Source organism: Rattus rattus, chromosome 7 (assembly GCF_011064425.1).
Source record: "Rattus rattus isolate New Zealand chromosome 7, Rrattus_CSIRO_v1, whole genome shotgun sequence".
NCBI classification, from domain to species: Eukaryota; Metazoa; Chordata; class Mammalia; order Rodentia; family Muridae; genus Rattus; species Rattus rattus.
The window spans coordinates 65,338,650-65,358,347 of record NC_046160.1 but is presented as its reverse complement, the minus strand read 5'-3'; the positions used below and the strand labels follow the sequence as shown (position 1 = coordinate 65,358,347).

The window sequence follows — 19,698 nt, the reverse complement described above, 5'->3', positions numbered from 1 at the left end:
ACCCAAAGTCAATGACAAGCAGTATCCCTTCTGAAAAATGGATTACTCTTTCATTAGACTAAGTGTCTGAGTTTGTTAGGCACTGTGCAGCATTCTTCCTATACTGGCATGTTGGTCCTCATGGCAACTTACGGTATGAAGTCCCTTAGAGGGGATGTGAGGCTTTCAGAAGCAAAGTACAGAATTCTTCATAATTCTGAGAAGCTAATAAATTGAATGAGATTAAAAAGCAAGCAAATGTACAGATTAGACACGGAAACCCGTGTTAACATACGTGTGTGTGTGTCACCCGTTTGTTTCTATCAGTTTACCATTGCTCTGGCATCTTAATCAAATCTGGGTTGGTTTCTAGTCTCTAATGGCAGGGCGCTTTGTTTTGTTTTCTTTAGACAGGGTTTCTCTGTGTAGCCCTGGTGTCTTGGAACTTGCTCTGTAGACCAGGCAGGCCTCGAACTCAGAGATCAGTCTTCATTGACCTCCCAAGGGCTGGGATTAAAGGCATGATTGGCTATGACTGTTGCCTTTGGGGGCCATGCTTCATCCATATGTCCTGGGGGCTTTTGTTTCATTTTGTTTACAGTAGTCTTATGACATAGCTCTGGCTGGCCTCGACCATGTCGTCAGTTACACTGCCTCAGCCTTTCAAGTATTCCGTTTTGCTTATTTTCCTTTCCTCTTGTCACTTGTGTATGTCCCCAAATGTTTATAGTAGTCTCCTAAATGACCTCAACTATTTTTTAATTACTTTCTTCCGTATCTTTCCTAGATGTGAGACTGGATTTGTCTAGAATATTTGATTTTACAGCCTCCCTGCTAAAAAGCTTGGCAGGCTGCTCGTGCTTGGCTTGGTTTGGTTTATTGGTTTGAATTTGTTTGATTTTTTTTTTTCAGGACTAGGGATTGAACCCAGGACCCATTTATGTCAACAGCCAAGTCCTCACCAATGACCCATATCCCAGACTCTTGTGACTCCTGCACAGGGACTCACTAAGTTCTCCAGCCTGGCTTTGAACTTGCTGTTGTCCAGGTTGCTCTTAGATTGCCTGAGCCCCTGAGAACTGGGACTACAGGCTCATGCCACCACCACCCTGGCATGTTGCTTCACTTTACTTTGTCTTATTTTGAAGTCACGTCTCACCATGGCCCGGGCTGGCATCGTGATCCTCCTGCACCACCGTGCCCCTCTTAACCAGCTTCCGGCAACACAAGACCCAGCTCTGTTACTGTCCCCAGACAGACCTCTCCTCCAGATGCCTGTCTGCTCTGCTTCCACTGTTCCCCCTCTTAAAGTTTTCCCTTTCGTTCCTCCTCCTCTTACCTAGGAACCTTAATGTTTTAGTGTTTATTGCTGTGTATTAATTACATATCACGGTTGTGTATAATGTTTGTTGAGCTTTTCACCCCACTTTACCACCCCATGCCCCACACTGGATTCCTGCCTCTTCCCAAGTGTCCTGCTCACATCCATGGCCTCCTCCATTTTCTCCGTCTGAGTCTTCTTCCTCTTCCTCTCCTCTCCCCCTCTTCTTCCTTCTTCCTTTTTATATTTTATGTAAGTGGAACTAGACAGAGTATACTCTATGATGTCCAGCTTTCTTCATTTTTATTATTTATATGAATAATAAGGCATTTATGACAAACTAGATTTATCCAAGCTGATAGCTAAAATGTCGTCCTGGAATTCTTAGTGCTAAGTGACCTCTGTATCACTCCTAAGTTTGATGCTTGTCGGAATTCATTTTATATTTCATATTAAAGGTAGGCATTTTCTTGACTCAGAGATGGCTCAGTGGCTAACAGCAGTTGCTCATGTAGAGGACCTTTGTTGGTTTCTGACCACTCACAACCATCTGTCGGTCTAGTTTTCGGGGACCCAGCACCCTCGTCTGGTCTCTGCAGTCACCGGGTGTGCATGTGGCAAAGCACTCGCACAGATGGAGGAAATGAATGTCTCTTTAAACCTGCAGAGCGCACCGAGTGTCTTCTCAGCTGTACTGTGGTATATCCATCCCTAATCTCCATTGCTTTTTAATTTGCTAAAACCAAAGACCAGTCCAGTGACTTGTGTTTTGCGATGCTGTTATGACATTTTATTTCCGTCTGTCTTTGCAGACTTGGGCACTCCATTCTCTGTCACTGACCATTGATTCTGCTGGTGCACTCTATCACGTGCACGTGGAATCTACCCTGTCACTCATCGTCATGTTGTTGCTCAATGTGCCTCCGACTCACGTGCAAGTTCACCAGAGTCTTGGTCGCTGCTTGAACGCCCTCATTACCACGTTAGGCCCAGAGCTACAAGGTATGCAGAGGCTGCTTGGTGATGTGTTACAGGAATATACACATACGGCTCACTCTGTGCTTAGCGTGTAAGAAGTGTTCAATGTGTTTTGTCAGATGGAGGTTTCTATTCAGTCAACTGGCATCTCCCACCTTGAAAGACAGAAGTTCCATATTTAGAGAGATGGGATATATCCTTAAAAAAATACTTGACTACATAATTACAGTGACAGGCATAAAGTACTCTATAGGTATGCTCTGCCAGAAAGAAATCCAAAGTTTCAAATAGTCAGACCTCTTCAGACTACACGCTATATGATTATAGTACATGAAAATAACTCTCTAATAATACCAGCAGAGCTAAGTCAATTGCCAGTTTCTGAGTTTCAGCCCTAGGCTCCACGTAGTGGAGTGAAAGAACCAATTCCTGCCAGGAATTGTCCTCAGACCTTCACACACTCAAATACAAACACAGAATAAAAGATTAAGAACAAGATAGTCGACCAGTATGTCACTTTATTATGTTTCCTCTGTGTGTGTGTGTGTGTGTGTGTGTGTGTGTGTGTGTGTGTGTGTACGTGCATGTATGTGCAAAAGCCTCTCACATGCAAAGCATATAGTTTGCCACAGACTGGTGCCCCAGCCCATGTCTCTGCTTTTGTGGTAGAAATTTGATGTGACAAATCTATGAAGAAAATCTATGACTTTAAATCCCTATATATGTTTAAAGAGTAGTTAGGCCTTATAGGCTAATTGTTAAAAGGTTTTGGCTTCTTATTTCAGGTAACAATACTTCCGTGTCCGCCTTAAGGACTTCCTGTCTGCTGGGCTGTGCAGTGATGCAAGATCACCCAGGCTGCCTGGTCCAGGCTCAGGCCATCTCTTGCCTTCAGCAGCTTCACATGTTTGCTCCACGGCACGTCAACTTGTCTAGCCTGGTCAGCTGCCTCTGCGTGAGTATGAAGCATAAGTGCGCTCCTGGTTTCTGAAACTTGAATTTATTTGGATTTGGTTGGTTTCTAGACTATTTAAATTATGCTATGTGTATGACTTTTCTTTCAGTCAGTTTTAGAACGGAGAGAACCACTTTCATGTATCTACCTCTAATATCCACCTCCAAGTCTCTCATTTGGACCCTTTTTCTCCTGTTAGTGTTGAGCATAAGTCCTGGAGTATTTACTCATTAACCGAGACACGCACTGAGTGCTTATCCTATTGTACTCAGTGCACAGGGTCTAAATGCTGGATGCCCTGAAGATGTTTTGCGTGGTCCTGTTTTTCTTCTAATTATATCAAAAGTTCTGACACAGGCAGAAAAGTGAGACTTGGGGTGACGGCATAGTGGGTAAGAGTGCTAACACTGTGAGCATGAGGGCCTGAGCTCACCTCACAGCACCCATCTAAAGCAGAGCCATAGCTGGGACATGAGATAGGCAGGGCTCCAAAGCACAGGCCAACCAGTGTCTTTGAACTGTCAAACTCAATGACACATGGTTTCCAAGGGAAAGAGGCAGAGAGTAATATAGTAGGACCCTGGACACCATCTTGTGAACTCCATGTGCTCTTGGAGTGACACGTCCAACACACGCACCTGCACATACATGTATATATAGAGAGAGATGTTTTGTCTGTATACACATCATATCTGGGTATCTAACAAATGCAGAAAACTAAAGCCAGTCAACCAGTTCTGATCGAGTGATTCATAAACCTTCTTTGCTTTTATGACTTTTCTAGGGCATGACCAGTGTCTGTCTAGACTTGCCTTAAAAGCTGACTTCCAGGATAGCAATGAATATGATCCAACACAAAGTAGACGTTCCTAAATGTTACTTGCAAGTCCTTTTTGTTGGAGGAGTGTTGTTTTTTGCTGTTTTGTTTTGGTTGTGTGGTTCTCCAGCATCAGTGTTGTAGGTGATGTGTAACAGTGTCACCCTGTGGAACACACTAAAGGCAGTCTGTTCACGGTAAAGCTTGAAAGAAACAGATACATCTCCCGCATTGGCCCATCTTTTGTAGAATGATGTTTGCATCATAAAGCCTGTCTTTAAAAGATAGTCTAAGGACCACAGCATCAAGCAGTTTACCAAATGTAGTCATGGCTTGGTGTAATCTCCTCTCTCTCAGGTTCCTTGCCCAGTTGCCATCTTTGTTATTTTGTTATTGCCCTTGTGAGTTGTGACAAGATCATAACCATTCTTTTGTCACTTTCTAGCTGTGTCCCATAACCCCCCTGGGCTCAGCTACTTCATCTGTTAAACACGAGCCTTACACAGATACTGGATGTAATAACACATGGACCACTCACTGAAATAGCATTGACACATCTTAAGCAATACATAGTATTAGCTACTGGTGCTAAAAGTCATATAAAACTGTAGAAAGATGATGAGGTAACTGGTATGAGTCAATCACGTGTTGGGAAATGGCAGGGGAAAGATCTTTATCTTCACCACTCAAGGAGAATTTCTTCCAAGAAGATTAGTTTTTACATTTGAAGGATTTTTATAAAACTTAGTGATTGAAAAATATATTCCATTCTATTGCAAGTTGATCTGACTTTAAGAATGTGGAAGCGCTGCTCTATTTAAATGGTGGAGTAAAGGTCTCCTTACCTGATTTGTGGATTCATTTAATGCTGTTCACTAAGAATCAAAGAGTAAGATTCACACCTGATAACCCATGATGAATAAGATCTCATCTGGTTTATTACCTTCTTTTTCATGCCAAAAAAGACTACATATGAAAAGCAGTCTGTTACATTTAAAATAGAAATTATATTTTAAAATATTTTTATTATATTATACTAGAATGTTTTAATAATTTGGTTAGCATTTTCTTCTTAATTTATTAGATAGAGCTTACTATAGTTCACAGTATTTTCCAAAGGAAAGGAGTTGTTCGTCATCACTGGGCAGAGTCCTGCACTAGAGACTCCCTCATTCAGGCCTTCCACTCCCGTCTGACCCTGGTCTTAGCAGCAGCATCAATTCTGAACACACTCAGTTGTAAAATAAAGCAATGTATAATTAACTGTGCTGGGGTGAGCTGTGCACACTCATGTAAATATAGCCCAGCTCACCCCTCCCACAGGTATCTACTGGACCTGCTTTGAATCTGAGGCACAGTAAGGGCATAGAGCCTCCTTAGTCAAGTGGACAACCAGCTTTGCCTGGTTCCTGTGTTGTATCCTGAAGTTTGTAGCTCAACTCTGACTTTATCAAATTAGAAAATAGAATGTTTGTTACCAACACCTTGTAAGGCTGACGCTAAGCTGACTGGAGACAGCTCTCCGCCTTTATGTCAGCACACTTAGCTGGCTGCTGTCGTAGTCGTCCTAATATTTATCTTTTGATTTTTGTCATGACTGGTCTGTCATTTGTTTTCGTGCAGGAGATCTTGTTGGATAATTCTGTGTTGGTAGGTCCCTGACCCTTGACTCTTAACTTTGTTGAAGTTTGCAGTGCTGTTTTGTGTATTCCTTTGGTTGCAGATGTTTTCCTCTGTAGCTCTGTGTTTAAGCTAACCATGGATGCACAGCCCAGTATGCACAGCATGTTTGTCGTGTTTATTTAATGCTGGTGTCGACCGATCCTTCCTCTCCTTCTCCAGCTGGTCTGCTCACTCCTTGCACTGAATTTTGCATCGTTTTTATTTAATGTTCATTTCAGAAAGAAATCATAATTAGTTTGATTTGATGTCTGTGTTTTCTGCCTGCTTTGTTTGCTTTGACCCAGCCTACATTCCTTTTCCCCATGACATGCTAACGAATGACATGGAGATTCTGTGAAGAGTACTTCTAAGCATGCGTTTTTAAAAGGATTGTTTAACTACCCTAAATGAATGCTGCATCCTCCTTATAGTACATGCTTGTAAAATCCCAATCAGAACAACTAATAGATCACTCATTTTTCTTTAAATCTTTCATGTAGAATGCTGTTTTTAATTGGCATGAACTACAACAGTAATAGTAAACTTACTCTTTATATTTTAACTTCTATGTGATCCTGTATACTAGTTTCTGATAGTAGACGTTCTTAAACCTGACTGTGATGGCATAACCTTGAGGAATCTGTGAATGGCATTTTTCTTCCTCTACTTTTGAGTTTGAGTTTGAAATGTGAATGTGTAATAAAACATACTTACAAAGCTAATTCCACCCCGTGCTTCACTGATGACCTCCTACTAATATCTTCAGCTTATAAATTGAGAACCTGGCCTTTTTTTGCAGGCCAGGTTTTTATACAGTGGACAGTACCAGCCACCACCAACAGTCTCAGGCCTGTTTCTGCCGAGGGCATCAGATCATCAGAACTCTATCATAGCTGTGCCATGTTTCTCAAGGTTAACTTGAAAATCACTGTGACAATACATAGTGCCCTGGGGTGAGGCTCCATAGAGAACACATATGAGTCAGTCCTCCCACAAAAGCATATAAATTAGTATAGGCCATACCAAGTTGATCTTTACTAGCCTAATTAAAGGAAAAATAAATTTTATATTACTTAAGAGATCATTAAGTAAGAATTTGTATCTAGGATCAGAGCGTAGTAGTACGTGTAATCATGTAATCAGAAGGCTGAGACAGGAAGATTGGGAGTTTAAGGACAGCCTGGACTCCATGGCAGAATTCTCACTGAGAAAGAAATTGAGAAATTTGTATCCAGAAACGTCTGATTTGTGATTGACCATTTGAAGTGCTTTGCCAAGCTTATCATTTAGAGCTGTTTGCCAATCACAAACCCATTGTGACTTACATGTATTACATATATAGATATGTTACATGTATGAAGCATGTATGTAAAAGTCATTGCTCTTTAGTGTTACTAAAGAATTTTTTTTAAGTAGCTGGAGAGGTGGTTTGGTGTCACTGGCTGCTCTCCCAGAGGACCTGGGTTCAATTCCCAGCATCCACAAGGCAGTTCACGGCTGTCTGTAACTCCAGTTCCAGTTAACTTCACAGTAGATCCGTGGAAGCTAAGATCCAGGGTCACACAGCCAGAGAGTGACAGATGGAGAGTCACACAGACTGTCTGGGTCTGGGGCTCCAGCCGAGCCCGCACCATTTTGCCGACAGTGCTGCAGTTGTGCTCATGTGTTAGAGTCAGATGTGAGTCTTCTGTCTTTGTCAAAGTTTTCGCTCCAATGTGTATACAAATGACACATAATTTACTATGTGCATTACTCATTCCTTAAGCTGTTTTAAGTGCACGCGAAAGCAGGTGAAGACATTCGCTGTGCTTGGTCACTTGTGTCCAGCCTAGTAATGAGCTAAAGACAATCAGGACACAGTCCAGTGACTCTAGACTGGGTGACACCAAGATCTTATATGTATTAGACCTACTAAGTGCCACCAAGAATCTTAGATCCATTCCCCAAATCTCATCTTTCAGGTGAATCTTTGTAGCCCCTACCTGTTGCTGAGAAGAGCAGTTCTGGCTTGTTTGCGGCAGCTGGTACAGAGAGAAGCGGCTGAAGTTTCAGAGCATGCTGTCATGCTGGCCAGGGACAACAGGGACAACAACCCCGCTGCAGGTGACTCTTCTCTTCAGTGTTATAGATCTCCATATATACATGAGTGGTTTTTTTTTTTTTTAAGATTCATTTATTATATATAAGTACACTGTAGCTGTCTTCAGACACACCAGTAGAGGGCATCAGATCTCATTACAGATGGTTGTGAGCCACCATGTGGTTGCTGGGAATTGAACTCAGGACCTCTGGAAGAGCAGCCAGTGCTCTTAACCACTGAGCCATCTCTCCAGCCCTACATGAGTGTTTAAATCATGTGTCACGGTTAATGCCTAGGGTGTTTGATGCAGTCTGCAAAAGTAATCCGAGCAGTTACCATTTGCCGGGCAATAGCAGTGACTCTCACGCTGAGGCTGACCAGCGACGTGCACCTCATGTGAACTTGTCACAGATACCTATTAGTTCTTTCCCCAGATCTGAACTAGAAAACTGGGACTCAAAGCCTAGCAAGATGTGTTCTCGTGAACTGTCTTCACAACCCCTTTACTGACAGCAGTTCAGGGGTCCTGCCTTACAGCAGGGTTTGTTCCTGACAGCAAGATGCCTGAACAAAGGCGCGTGCCACTAGCTCCACATTGTCCTCTGGCTGCCATGCATGTACTGTGTCCAAACACCACTAAACACAAATGTTTACAGGATTTCGAAAAGAAATTAGATTTAATCCTAAAATAATTTTTCATACATGTTTGACTCCCATCAAAATAACATTAAAATGAGCATAAATCCTGCTACATGTTAAAGGATTTTTCTGTCCTTTCTCCATTGTAGAGCAGAGTTCAACACTGCTTAGTAAAGTTTGTAGTTTTCTTTTTAATTATGCTTACAGATGTGTGTCTCTGTTTAGGTGTTTGCACGTGTGAGTGTAGGTGTCTGAGGAGTTCAGAAGAGAACATCAGGTTCCTTAGAGGCTGGGTTATAGGTGGTTGGGAACAAGCTCAGGTCCTCTGGAAGAGTAGCAGATACTCTCAAATACAGAATTATAGCCCCAGTAAATTTTAACTATGTATCCATTTTTATTTTGTTTTACTTTTTACAATGAACTCGTATAATTTTAACTACAAATAATAATGGTCTCATATATGTATGTGTATGTAATTTCTAAAATACTATCTTTTAGCAAGTCACAGCTTTGGCAAAGCTTCCCGGCTTAAAGCTTTCAGATCCATGTGTTCTATTATAAAACTCTCTTGTTGAAATTACTCTGTTAGTACTTAAAACATCTCTGCTGGGTGGAGGTGGATCTGGAAGGAATTAGGGAAGAGTGGGAACATGAATAAGGTCAAAATCACTGTGTGTGTGTGATGGCTACTTTCATGCCAGCTTGACAGAAGCTGGAGTCCTCTGAAAGGACAGACCCTCAGCTGAGAAGCTGTCTCCGTCAGACCAGGCTGTAGACGAACCTGTAGAACGTTTTAATTGGTGGTTGATGGGAAAGGGCATTGCACAGTGTGGGTGGCTGCAGCTGGGCTGGGGGTCCTGGGTGCTATAAGAAATCAGACTGAGTGAGCCATGGAGAACAGGCCAGTGAGCAGCACCCTCCATGGCCTCTCATCAGCTCCTGCCTCCAGGATCCTACCCTGTGTGACTTCCTGTCCTGATTTCCTTTGATGATGAACTGTGATGTAGAAGTATAAACCAAACAAACCTTTTCCTCTGCAAGGTGCTTCATCACCACAATAGTAATAAAAATATTACATTTTGAAAAAACTGCTGGCTTACTCAACATGACTGTGTTGATTCAATAATCTTATAATGTCTTATCTTTTCCCAAAGGAACATTTTAGTTTTTAATTCACAACCTAAATTATTTGTATCTATTGCTTTAGATTTTAGTGATGTAAACATGTTGTTAGAAATGTTGAGTTATGCCAGACAGTGGCGGCAGAGGCCTTTAATCCCAGCACTGGGAGGCAAAGGCAGGCAGATCTCAGTGAGTCGAGGCCTGGTCTACAGAGCTAAGTATAGGACACAGAGAAAACCTGTCTAGGAAAAAAAACAGAAAGGTTAAGTTGTGCACATGGCACGTGCACACAGAGAAGTGGGGGAGGGACAGGCGGGGCAGCGAGCAGGACCCAGAAGGGCAGGGTTGCGTGCACATATGCAGTGAGCACATAAAGAAGTACTATTAACAAACCCTACCAGTTCTTTCTTTAAAAAGTGTGGGGCTACAGAGGTGCCTCAGAGGCTAAGAGCACTAACTCTTGTTGGGGAGGACCAGGTTCAGCACCACCCACATGGTGATCACAGCCTCTGTAACTCCAGTTCTAGGGAATGTGGTGCTGTTTCTTAGCCTCTTGTCGTTTGCACTCAATATAGTACAATAAACTCATGCAAAACATAACCTGTTAAATGAATAAACTATTGTACATTTATGATTTTAATAGATACTGTCATTATTTTCTAGAAGACATTAACAGTCATTCATGACAGTACTCTTCCTCTGTTACTAACAGTGAAAGGCATACTTTTTTTTTTTTTTTGCACTTAATCTGATCTAAAAGACCAAGAGGGAGTATCATTTTTAAAGATTTGACACTCTAATAATAACATTTTACTATTATCTCAATTCTCTTTTTAAAATGCTGTAGTTACTGTATTGTATTTTGCACATATACATATTTGAGAGGTCATCAGCTCCCCTGGAACGGGGGCTGATAGGATTCTGTGAGCTTCTGAGGAGTCCTCGGTGAGAGCAGCAAGCACCCTCATTTAACCTCTGAGCTGTCATTTCTCTAGCACCTTCATCTTTCTTTAAATATTTTGAACATTTTTAAAAATGCTTATTAGTCAAGAAAAAATAAAATACTAAACTAGCTATGTGAGTTAAGTTTTAGTGGAGAGCTCAATGTGGTGCTGCTTTTAAGATTTGTAGTACTGGGTGCTGCAGAGATGGCCAGCAGTTTAGAGCACACTATTCAGAGGTTATTCAGAGGACTCAGGTTCAGTTCCCAGCACCCGTTGGCTTTATTACTGGAATATTGCAATACTCAGACTATCATATAGTGAGTGACATATGTTAGCTCATACCTTAAACCCTATTCACCAATCACTATTTCTGTTTAATTTGTTTTCTCTTTAATTTGTTTTCTCTTTAATTTGTTTAAAAAAATTTAAGGGACCAGCAAGTCAACTCAGTAGGTACAGTTACTTGCTGCCCCAGGTTCAATTCCTGGGACACACAAGTTGTCATTTGACCTTCACACATGTGCCTTGGGATGTGTGTGCATGCATTTACACACACACATTAATTAATTAGATGTGATTTTAAAACCTATTTAGATCCTTATCTGGGTTTGGTGATACAGGCCCTGTAATTGAACTACTTGGGAGACTGAGGCAGAAGGATTACAAGTTCAAAAGATAGCCCTGAATTCACTCTCCAGTAGCATCCAACACCAATAAATCAGAGCCTTTACACGAAAATAAGGAGAATTATCATGTTTATCAAGTTGAGTTTAACTTTAGACCAAGGAAAAGAATCCTAATAAATAAGAGGTTTTACACACACACACACACACACACACACACACACACACACACTCTGCTGGATTGAATATTAACTGGATAACGTTTACCTAACTTATGGTGACATTAACAACTTTTTAAACTTTTTATTGCATTTATTTCTTGTATGTGTGTTTGCACACATGTGGAGGTCAGAGGAGTCCTGTCATTTCCATCATGTGGGGAAAGTTCCAGGAATCAAACTTAGCAGCAAGATCTTTACACTGAAACACTGGATAGCCTGATATCATTAACTCTTGAGAGTTAATAATGGGGCTTGGGGATTTAGCTCAGTGGTAGAGCGCTTGCCTAGTAAGTGCAAGGCCCTAGGTTCGGTTCTCAGCTCCGGGAAAAAAAAAAAAGAGAGTTAATAATGTTTCCTTTTTTTAAGGACCCTATGCAGAATCATAAATAATTGCCAGAGGTCAGCTATGGATTAATATCGACCTCAGTAGATTAAGCACAATATCTTTAAAGCACATTGCTATGTGTTGTTTGAAAACCTCTGAGCATGTGTGCTTCCCATGTGACAGCTGCTTTCTGTTACTTAGCGCATCCCTTTTCTTCTCCTCAGATGCTAACCTCAGAGAAGTGGGCCTTGAAGGGGCACTGCTAGCCTTACTAGATAGAGAGACAGATGGAAGCTTGTGCCAGGATATCAGAGAGACTTTACATCATATGCTGACATCTATGGCAGTGGAGAAGCTCTCCCTTTGGCTAAAGCTTTGTAAAGATGTGCTTGCTGCATCAGCTGGTAAGTACCGGGAATGGCCAGTTACAGCAGCAAAATCAAAAGAAAGAAACCTAGCAGGAAATGGCTCACCGACAACTCCTCATTCTCTCATCTGTTCATCTTAATTACTGTGTGGTCAGTGCTCTCTTCAAATGACGAGTCTACCTCTGTATCTTACTAGAATTCTCTTGAATTTGCACAACATAAGTGTAGTGATTATGTTGTTTTTTTTCTTGTCATAAATATTTTTTCTGTAACAATATTTTTGTCTTTTTGAAAAAAGACTTGTTCTTAATTTTTTGTGTATGCATGACTACGTGAGATTTATGCACATGTGAGAACAGTGCCCTCCAAGTCCAGAAGAGGGCATTGGATCGCCTACAGCTGGGCTTACAGGTGATAGTGAGCTACCATATAAGTGCTGGTAACCAAACTTGGATGGATCTTCTTCAAGAATAGGTGCTCATAACTCCTCAAAACCTCACTGTGTAGGCTGGTCTCACAGTGAACTGCTGCCTGGTTTTTGTCTCCCAAGTGCTGAATTAAGGATGTGTACCACCATACTTGGAACTGGCCTTGTAAAGCAGGCTGGCCTCAGACTCAGAGATCCACCTGACTGCTTCCACCTCTGCCTCCACCCCATAGCTGACATTTTTGAACATCTGGTCTCCCCACAGTTGATAATGTTAATTTCAACAAGTGCACAATTCACTTAACAAATAAAAAGACCATTCACCCTGATATGTATTTACTATACCTACTTCAACTCTTTTGTCCCTAAGACTTTCCACCTCTACTTTCACATGACATATGTCCCACTCCTCTCCCCTTACCCTCTCATGGGCCCTCTGTGGGTTTCTGGCTGCTACAGACCTTCCAAATTAAACATACCGATCTAGAAATTTGAAACTAGGACCCATAGGAGAGACAGCACGGGCTATTTGTCTTTCTGGGCCTCTGTCAACTCAGTGCATTTCCAGTTCTCTCTGTCTTCCATAGAGTCTGTACCAGTTTGCACTTTTGCCAACAGTGGACAAGGATTCCTCTTTCCCCACATACATGTGATAATGGTGACTACACCATGGGGAATCACAGGTGCAAATAATAGTTAAAGAACAAATTGCCAGCACAGTGGGACTGAAAGGTCAGCATCTAAGTCTGGCTCAAGCAGAGTGCACTTGGTGCAGCCCTGTTCACTGCAGCTCCTGCCCCTCTCTGTGGCTCTGACACGTGCGAGGGAGACTGTGAGTCCTTTCCTCCAGCTGCTTTAGACCCTGCCTTCTACTCTGACTCTGATCCTGCAGGTCTGATTTAGTCTGTCATTGTTCGTTGGGTTTGTTTTTGTTTTTGTTTTTCATTAATACTCTGTAGTTTGATTCCATCCTTTCTTATTGGGTAAATGCCTTTCTGTAGATTCTTTTTTTTAAAGATAGTATCTTATTGTGGTATAATTAAAAAGTGGTATCTTTTATCCCACACTAGTGCTGGCCCTGTGGATATTTTCATCTCAGTCAACAAAGCGTCTCATCCGCTAAGCTCCTCCATCCCATCTCACACTGCCGATGGCTACTTTCTGAGCCCAGCAGCAACCTCTCTACCCGTCTAGTTTCCAGGGCAGGTTGCCATCATGCCAGACATACACATCCCAATTCTGTGGCAGCCCAGTGTGTCCCGCCACCGCACACTCTCTTGAACTCAATTAAATCGCCACTTGAAAGAACACATCATACAATAACCTCTGATCCAATTAATAAGATATAATCGCCCATCTAAACAACACAAAATCATGTACACATCCATCCCTTAAGAATAGTCATATCGGGTTGGGGATTTAGCTCAGTGGTAGAGCGCTTGCCTAGCAAGCGCAAGACCCTGGGTTCAGTCCCCAGCTCTGAAAAAAAAAAAAGAGAAAAAAAAAAGAATAGTCATATCAACCTGTAAATGTACAGAGAGGAATCTTAACATCTGCCTCCATGTTCTCTCGGATGTTCTCCCTCCTCTCGCTCCTGTCTCCTCCTCTCTAAAACTTTTCTCCCGCCCACCCTTCCTTCTCATCCAATGACAGGCCTCATTCTATCCTGTACCTGCCTTCATCTGCATAATGACATCAACCTACAGTGTCTTACTCCTAGCATAGTTGTGCACATCTTTAATCCCAGCACTCGGGAAGCAGAGACAGGCAGATCTCTGAGTTTGAGGCCAGTCAGGTCTACAGAGCAAGTCCTAGGACAGTCAGGGTACACAGAGAAACCCTGTCTCAAAAAAATAAATAAATAAAAAACAAAAAACAAAAACAAAACAAAGGTTGGTTTGTTTTATAGCATTAGTTCCGTTTAGTTGGTAAGGTGACCAGCGAGCAAGTTAAGAGATGTAGGCATGGTGATTTATGTCTTTAATCCCTGCACTCTTCAGGCAGAGGAAGGTAGATCTCTAGTTCAAACTGAGCCTGTCTCCACAGAAAGTGTTATGAGTCAGTTCCTTAATGGGTGGCTAGAATCGTAACTTTGAAACTATAATAATAACAGTGAATGGCCTAACAAAAATATTTTAAGTGTGTGTGTGCACGCACATGTGTGTTCTATTTCAGTAGGTTTGAGAACCTTCTTAAATCCATCCATAGCCTCATTATTGTTATTTTGCATCTCATTAAGTACAGACATTTCATGTATCACAGTATGTGGTAATTTTATCAGTTATTACTGATTTGTGTGTGTGCATGATGGTGGGGGGGTACACATGTGACAGCACATGTGTGGAGATCAGCGTGATAACTGACATCGTTACCAGAGCTTATGAGGCCTAATTATTTTAGGTTACCATAAAGGTATATGGTAATAGTAATTCTGGTCTGGATTTGGTTTGTGCTTGTGTTCTCTGATAATGGTGTCCTCCTGCTAATTATAATTTCATATGTTTTCCTCGGTAAAGACTTTACAGCTGTAACCTGCGTGGATACAATGCAGGAGGAAGAAGGCGATAGAGGTGATGATGCCTCGGTTTTGACCAGAGGTGATGACAAACCACACCCTTTCAGCAATCCTCGCTGGGGCACCAGAGTCTTCGCTGCTGACTGTGTCTGCAGAATAATTAGCCAGTGTGAAAATGCAAACAGTGCTCATTTTGACATTGCTTTAGCACAAGAAATGAAAAAAAGCGATTCAAGAAGTAAGTGGCCAGAGCAGATGATAAAAGTCGGGCGCTGTCGCGTGGTTTTTATTTCAGCATAAAGCATGTCAGTGCCAACAGGCCTGCTGCAGTGGGCTCAGTCGCTGTCTTTTGTGTTCTGTTAGCGTAAATAAAAGTCTGAGCTTAATCCCTGGAACCTATGGGAGAAAGGAAGAGCCAACTCCTGGTGGACGTGTACATGCACATGCACACACACATTAATAAACGTAATTTTTTAAATCAAAATATTGGTATTGCCAGTCATAATTGTGTTTAATAGTTTTCAAGCAAGCATGTTCTTTTTTTTTTTTAAAGAGCATTCAATACTCTTTTTTAAGATTTATTTACTTATTTTATGTATGTGAGTACACTGTAGCTGTCTTCAGACACAGAAGAGGGCATCAGATCCCATTACAGATGGTTGTGAGCCACCATGTGGGTGCTGGGATTTGAACTCAGGATCTCTGGAAGAGCAGTCAGTGCTCTTAACCACTGAGCCATCTCTCCAGCCCACGCATTTTCTTTTGAAATTTTGTTTGTTTGGGATGAGTATTGTTTCAGACCCTAACAACACAAAATCAGTGTGCCATTCACTAGTGCTCCCTGACTACCATGCTCAAAACCAAGACCATAGGTGGCTTTTACTAAGATGTGGCAGTTTTTTCCTATGGACTCCAACTTTGACTTTGTCTCACGTTTTCTAGGTAAACTCTGATTTCCGGAAAGACTACTGGACCAATTTTAAGTTATTTTTGTTTGTTTGTTTCTTTTCAGAATTTTTATAGCAAGAATGTGTTTCAGGAATGAAAAGAATTACTTTTTTTTTAATTTCTGTAGCTAGAGGCTTTTTTTTTTAAATATTTCTATGTTTGGCATTACCTTGACATAAAGAGAATAAATTACTGCCAAGTTCATCACAGTCCACACTCTGTTAAGTACAATTAGTGTGCTTTTTATCAGACAGTCTGGACAAAGTGTTTATTGAGGAAACTGCTACCATTCCTCCTTAAAGAATGTTAATTTAGCTTTGGGCTCTTGAATATATAATTTTTTGGTTTCAGATGGTTTTGTGTATATTTGAGTGGGCATTAAATTTTGCCTGAAAGTCTATTTAACACAGGTTGAAACAGTCTGGAGAACCTAAGCTACAAAAGAGGGAGAGAACATTATCACATATTGTAAATTTTAGTGTCAACCTGTTCTTTTTCGTCTTCTAGATGATTTTTTGGTGCTCCATCTTGCTGACTTAATCCGCATGGCTTTTATGGCTGCCACAGACCACAGTGACCAGCTCCGTCTCTCTGGCCTTGACACACTCTTAGTTGTTATTCGACGATTTGCAGACATTGCAGAGCCAGAGTTTCCAGGTCATGTGATTCTAGAACAGTATCAAGCCAATGTAAGCATTTCCTGTTGGAACTTTTCTGGTGTTATTAAACAGCCGTGACAAAGTCTATGTTGTGTCACGTTTTAGTGCATAAAGACTCTCTTCTAACGCAAGCACTTACCATCGGTGCACAGAAAATACATATAGAACAAATCTGATAGCATTTTATAAAGCTTCAAGTAAAAGCATAATGGCCTTCTTTTTTTTTTTTTTTTTTTTTTTTTTTTTTTTCCTTTTTTTTTTTCGGAGCTGGGGACCGAACCCAGGGCCTTGTGCATTCCTAGGCAAGCGCTCTACCACTGAGCTAAATCCCCCAACCCGCATAATGGCCTTCTTAAAACAGGAGCTTATATTCTTAAGGGTTGATTTCCAGGAAGTCTTTAGTGGGAAAATCTTCTACAAAGTGTCAGCGTAAGCCCTCGGTAAGTAAGTGAATAATCAGCCTGCATGTGTTATCTTTATTACTGCTTCTACATTAGAGTGCTACATGGAACCTCCTTCAGGGCTTTTTTCTAGATTTAGGAAGGGGCCAGGTTTTGTCCTGGTTTTATGACCTTTATAACTGTGTAAGAGTCCAAGGATGAGAGAGGAACAGTCGCCTCCTTGCCATCCATTTGTTGAGTGACAGGCAGTCTGTTGATGGCTAGAAACAAGGAGGCTCTACCACAGCTCTTTACTTGGCTGGCTAGCTCCATCGCTTCTTCCAGCATATGCATGGGACGTAGCCAGAGGAAAGGGTTGATGTGTTGGAACAGACATTGTAACTCAGCCCAGGAGGATCCAGCTCTTATGGTTCTGCCTTCTTAGAGCTGCAAGTGCAAGAAACCTAGTTCAGGCAAGAAAATGGGGGAGTCATTGTCCCCCATACTGGCTCTACTTTGAGCAACCCTACCTCTCTTAAGTGATAACAAGATGATTCTTTCCAAAACTCATGTCCTTGCAGAGAAACAGCCCCTCTGCAGCAAAAATCTTGAGAGATTGGTGTTCCGATGTGGTCTCTGGAGCCAGGTATGAGCTAGCTCTGCAGGGAGGGCACAGACTGGCAGTGAGGAAGGTGCCTTCCCCCAAGGCACAGTGTGCTGCTGTTACCTTTAAAAGGTACAGGACAGGGGTTGGGGATTTGGGCCAGTGGTAAGGCGCTTGCCAAGGAAGCGCAAGGCCCTGGGTTCGGTCCCCAGCACCGAAAAAAAAAACAAAAAAAAAAAAAAAAAAAAAAAAGGTACAGGACAGAGACATAGCCAGGCCCATGAAACCTATTCTTTCCAAATAACATTTCCAAATAACATTACAGTGATGGTCAACAGCATGTGTAATTCCTTGACAGGTTGGAGCCGCTCTCAGACCGGCCTTCACTTCAGAGACACCACCTGACATCACTGCCAAAGCATGCCAGGTATGTGGGTACAAAGTCAGAGCTGAACACACGACTTTAGAAGCCAGGCACTGGGGAGACTGAGGCCCGAAGTTTGCTGTGAGTCCAAGGCCAGCCTGGGCTACACACTAAGCTTCAGTCTTAAGGCTCTTCCTTATAGTCTCAGAGTCATTTCAACATCTTTTCCTTTCCTTTTGACCTTTGGGAAACTGCCCTGCTTCTTGCCCACAACTGCATGGGGTCCCAGTATGTGAGACTGCAGACTATTTATTGGAACAGTTTCCTGTTGATGCACTTGTCAGGGTTTCAGCTGTTCCTATGACAGACAATGCCACAGCTGAGTGCCATGGCACAGGCCTTTGATCCCAGCATTCAGGAAGCAGAGGCGGGTGGATCTCTGTGAGTTTGAGTCCAGCCTGGACTACAGATTAAATTCTAGGACAGCCAAAGCTAAAACCCTGTCCTAAAAATCCAAAAAATAAAATATAGTAAAAGTCCTGCCACAGTGAGCCGTCGCCCTGCAGAGGTCCTCTCACTGAGTGCAAGCATGTCTGTCCGTGGGGTAAACTCCTCTCAGTTGTGGACAAAGGGTCTATTAGAGGAATTTGTCTACTAAAACTCACACTGACAATGTGTGCAAATACCTGTTTTCCCACATTATCCACAGCATTATGAACTTCCAAACATAACTAAAACCTGCGTGTCGGGAGAGCACAGGTGGAAATTTCAAAGCTTGCCCTTTGTTGTATCCCTGGCTGGCCTTAAACTAGCCAAATCTGTCCTAGACCCCTGAAACTCCTGCTTCTGCCTCTCTGCTGCTTCGAGAGACAAACCATCGGAGTCGGCCCTGCATTGCAAAATATTACTGCTGTTTTATTGTTCTTGCTTTGTGGTTTTTGTTTTTTTATGTTTTGTTTTCTCAAGACATGGTTTCTCTGTGTGGACTTGGCTGTCCTGGAACTCGCTCTATAGACCAGGCTGACTTGGAACTCACAGAGATGTGCCTAACTTTTACCTCCCCCATGCTAGGCTGAAAGGCAAGAGTCACCTCTGCCTGACTAGCTTTGCTTTTTAAATAAAATTAAACATTATTAGAAGGATCATAATGTTCCTTAGAGTCTGGGAATGTGACTCAGTAGAAGAACACTTGCCTGGCATATGTGAGATTCTGGGGTCAGTCCCCAGAATGCAAACAATAAAAATAAAATCATTCTTGTTCCTTGGAGTGTTTTCTTTTGAAATAAGGTATTACTGTGTAACTCTGGAACTCTATGTAGACAGGGGTAGCATCACAAAAATCCACCTGCCTTCACCTTCTGAGTGCCAGGCCTAAAGACAGTGCCAGATACCCAGTCTCATTGGAATCCGAAATGTTACGTCTCTGTCTTTTTTTTTTTTTTTTTTTTTTTTTGTTTTTTCGGAGCTGGGGACCGAACCCAGGGCCTTGCGCTCGCTAGACCGCTGAGCTAAATCCCCAACCCCACGTCTCTGTCTTTTAACTAAGTCACATTAGTTATCCACCAAATCTCTTAATCTTAAATAATGAGATGAGATACTCAAGATTAAACTTTATTGAAAATATGTATGCATAACTATGATTATGGATGCATAGTTTAATGTATGCATATGATGTCTCACACGGGCCTCATCTTACACACTACAGAGTAGCGCTTAACCCGCTTCAGCCTTAGTCCCTGTTCATTTCTGAAGTCCTGGCATTTCATT

General features: G+C 42.0%; 1 protein-coding gene across 1 annotated transcript in view; it reads left to right on the top strand.

Annotated features, from left to right (window-relative positions):
• Heatr5a (HEAT repeat containing 5A) overlaps positions 1 to 19,698 on the top strand; it is an 89,999-nt gene that overhangs the window by 46,366 nt on the left and 23,935 nt on the right. Inside the window, exons 20-27 of the mRNA XM_032907720.1 lie at positions 2,113 to 2,302; positions 3,064 to 3,233; positions 5,674 to 5,700; positions 7,674 to 7,815; positions 11,891 to 12,070; positions 14,978 to 15,214; positions 16,432 to 16,613; positions 17,926 to 17,994. Coding sequence (XP_032763611.1) covers positions 2,113 to 2,302; positions 3,064 to 3,233; positions 5,674 to 5,700; positions 7,674 to 7,815; positions 11,891 to 12,070; positions 14,978 to 15,214; positions 16,432 to 16,613; positions 17,926 to 17,994 — 1,197 coding nt within the window. The remainder of the gene's footprint in view (positions 1 to 2,112; positions 2,303 to 3,063; positions 3,234 to 5,673; positions 5,701 to 7,673; positions 7,816 to 11,890; positions 12,071 to 14,977; positions 15,215 to 16,431; positions 16,614 to 17,925; positions 17,995 to 19,698) is intronic.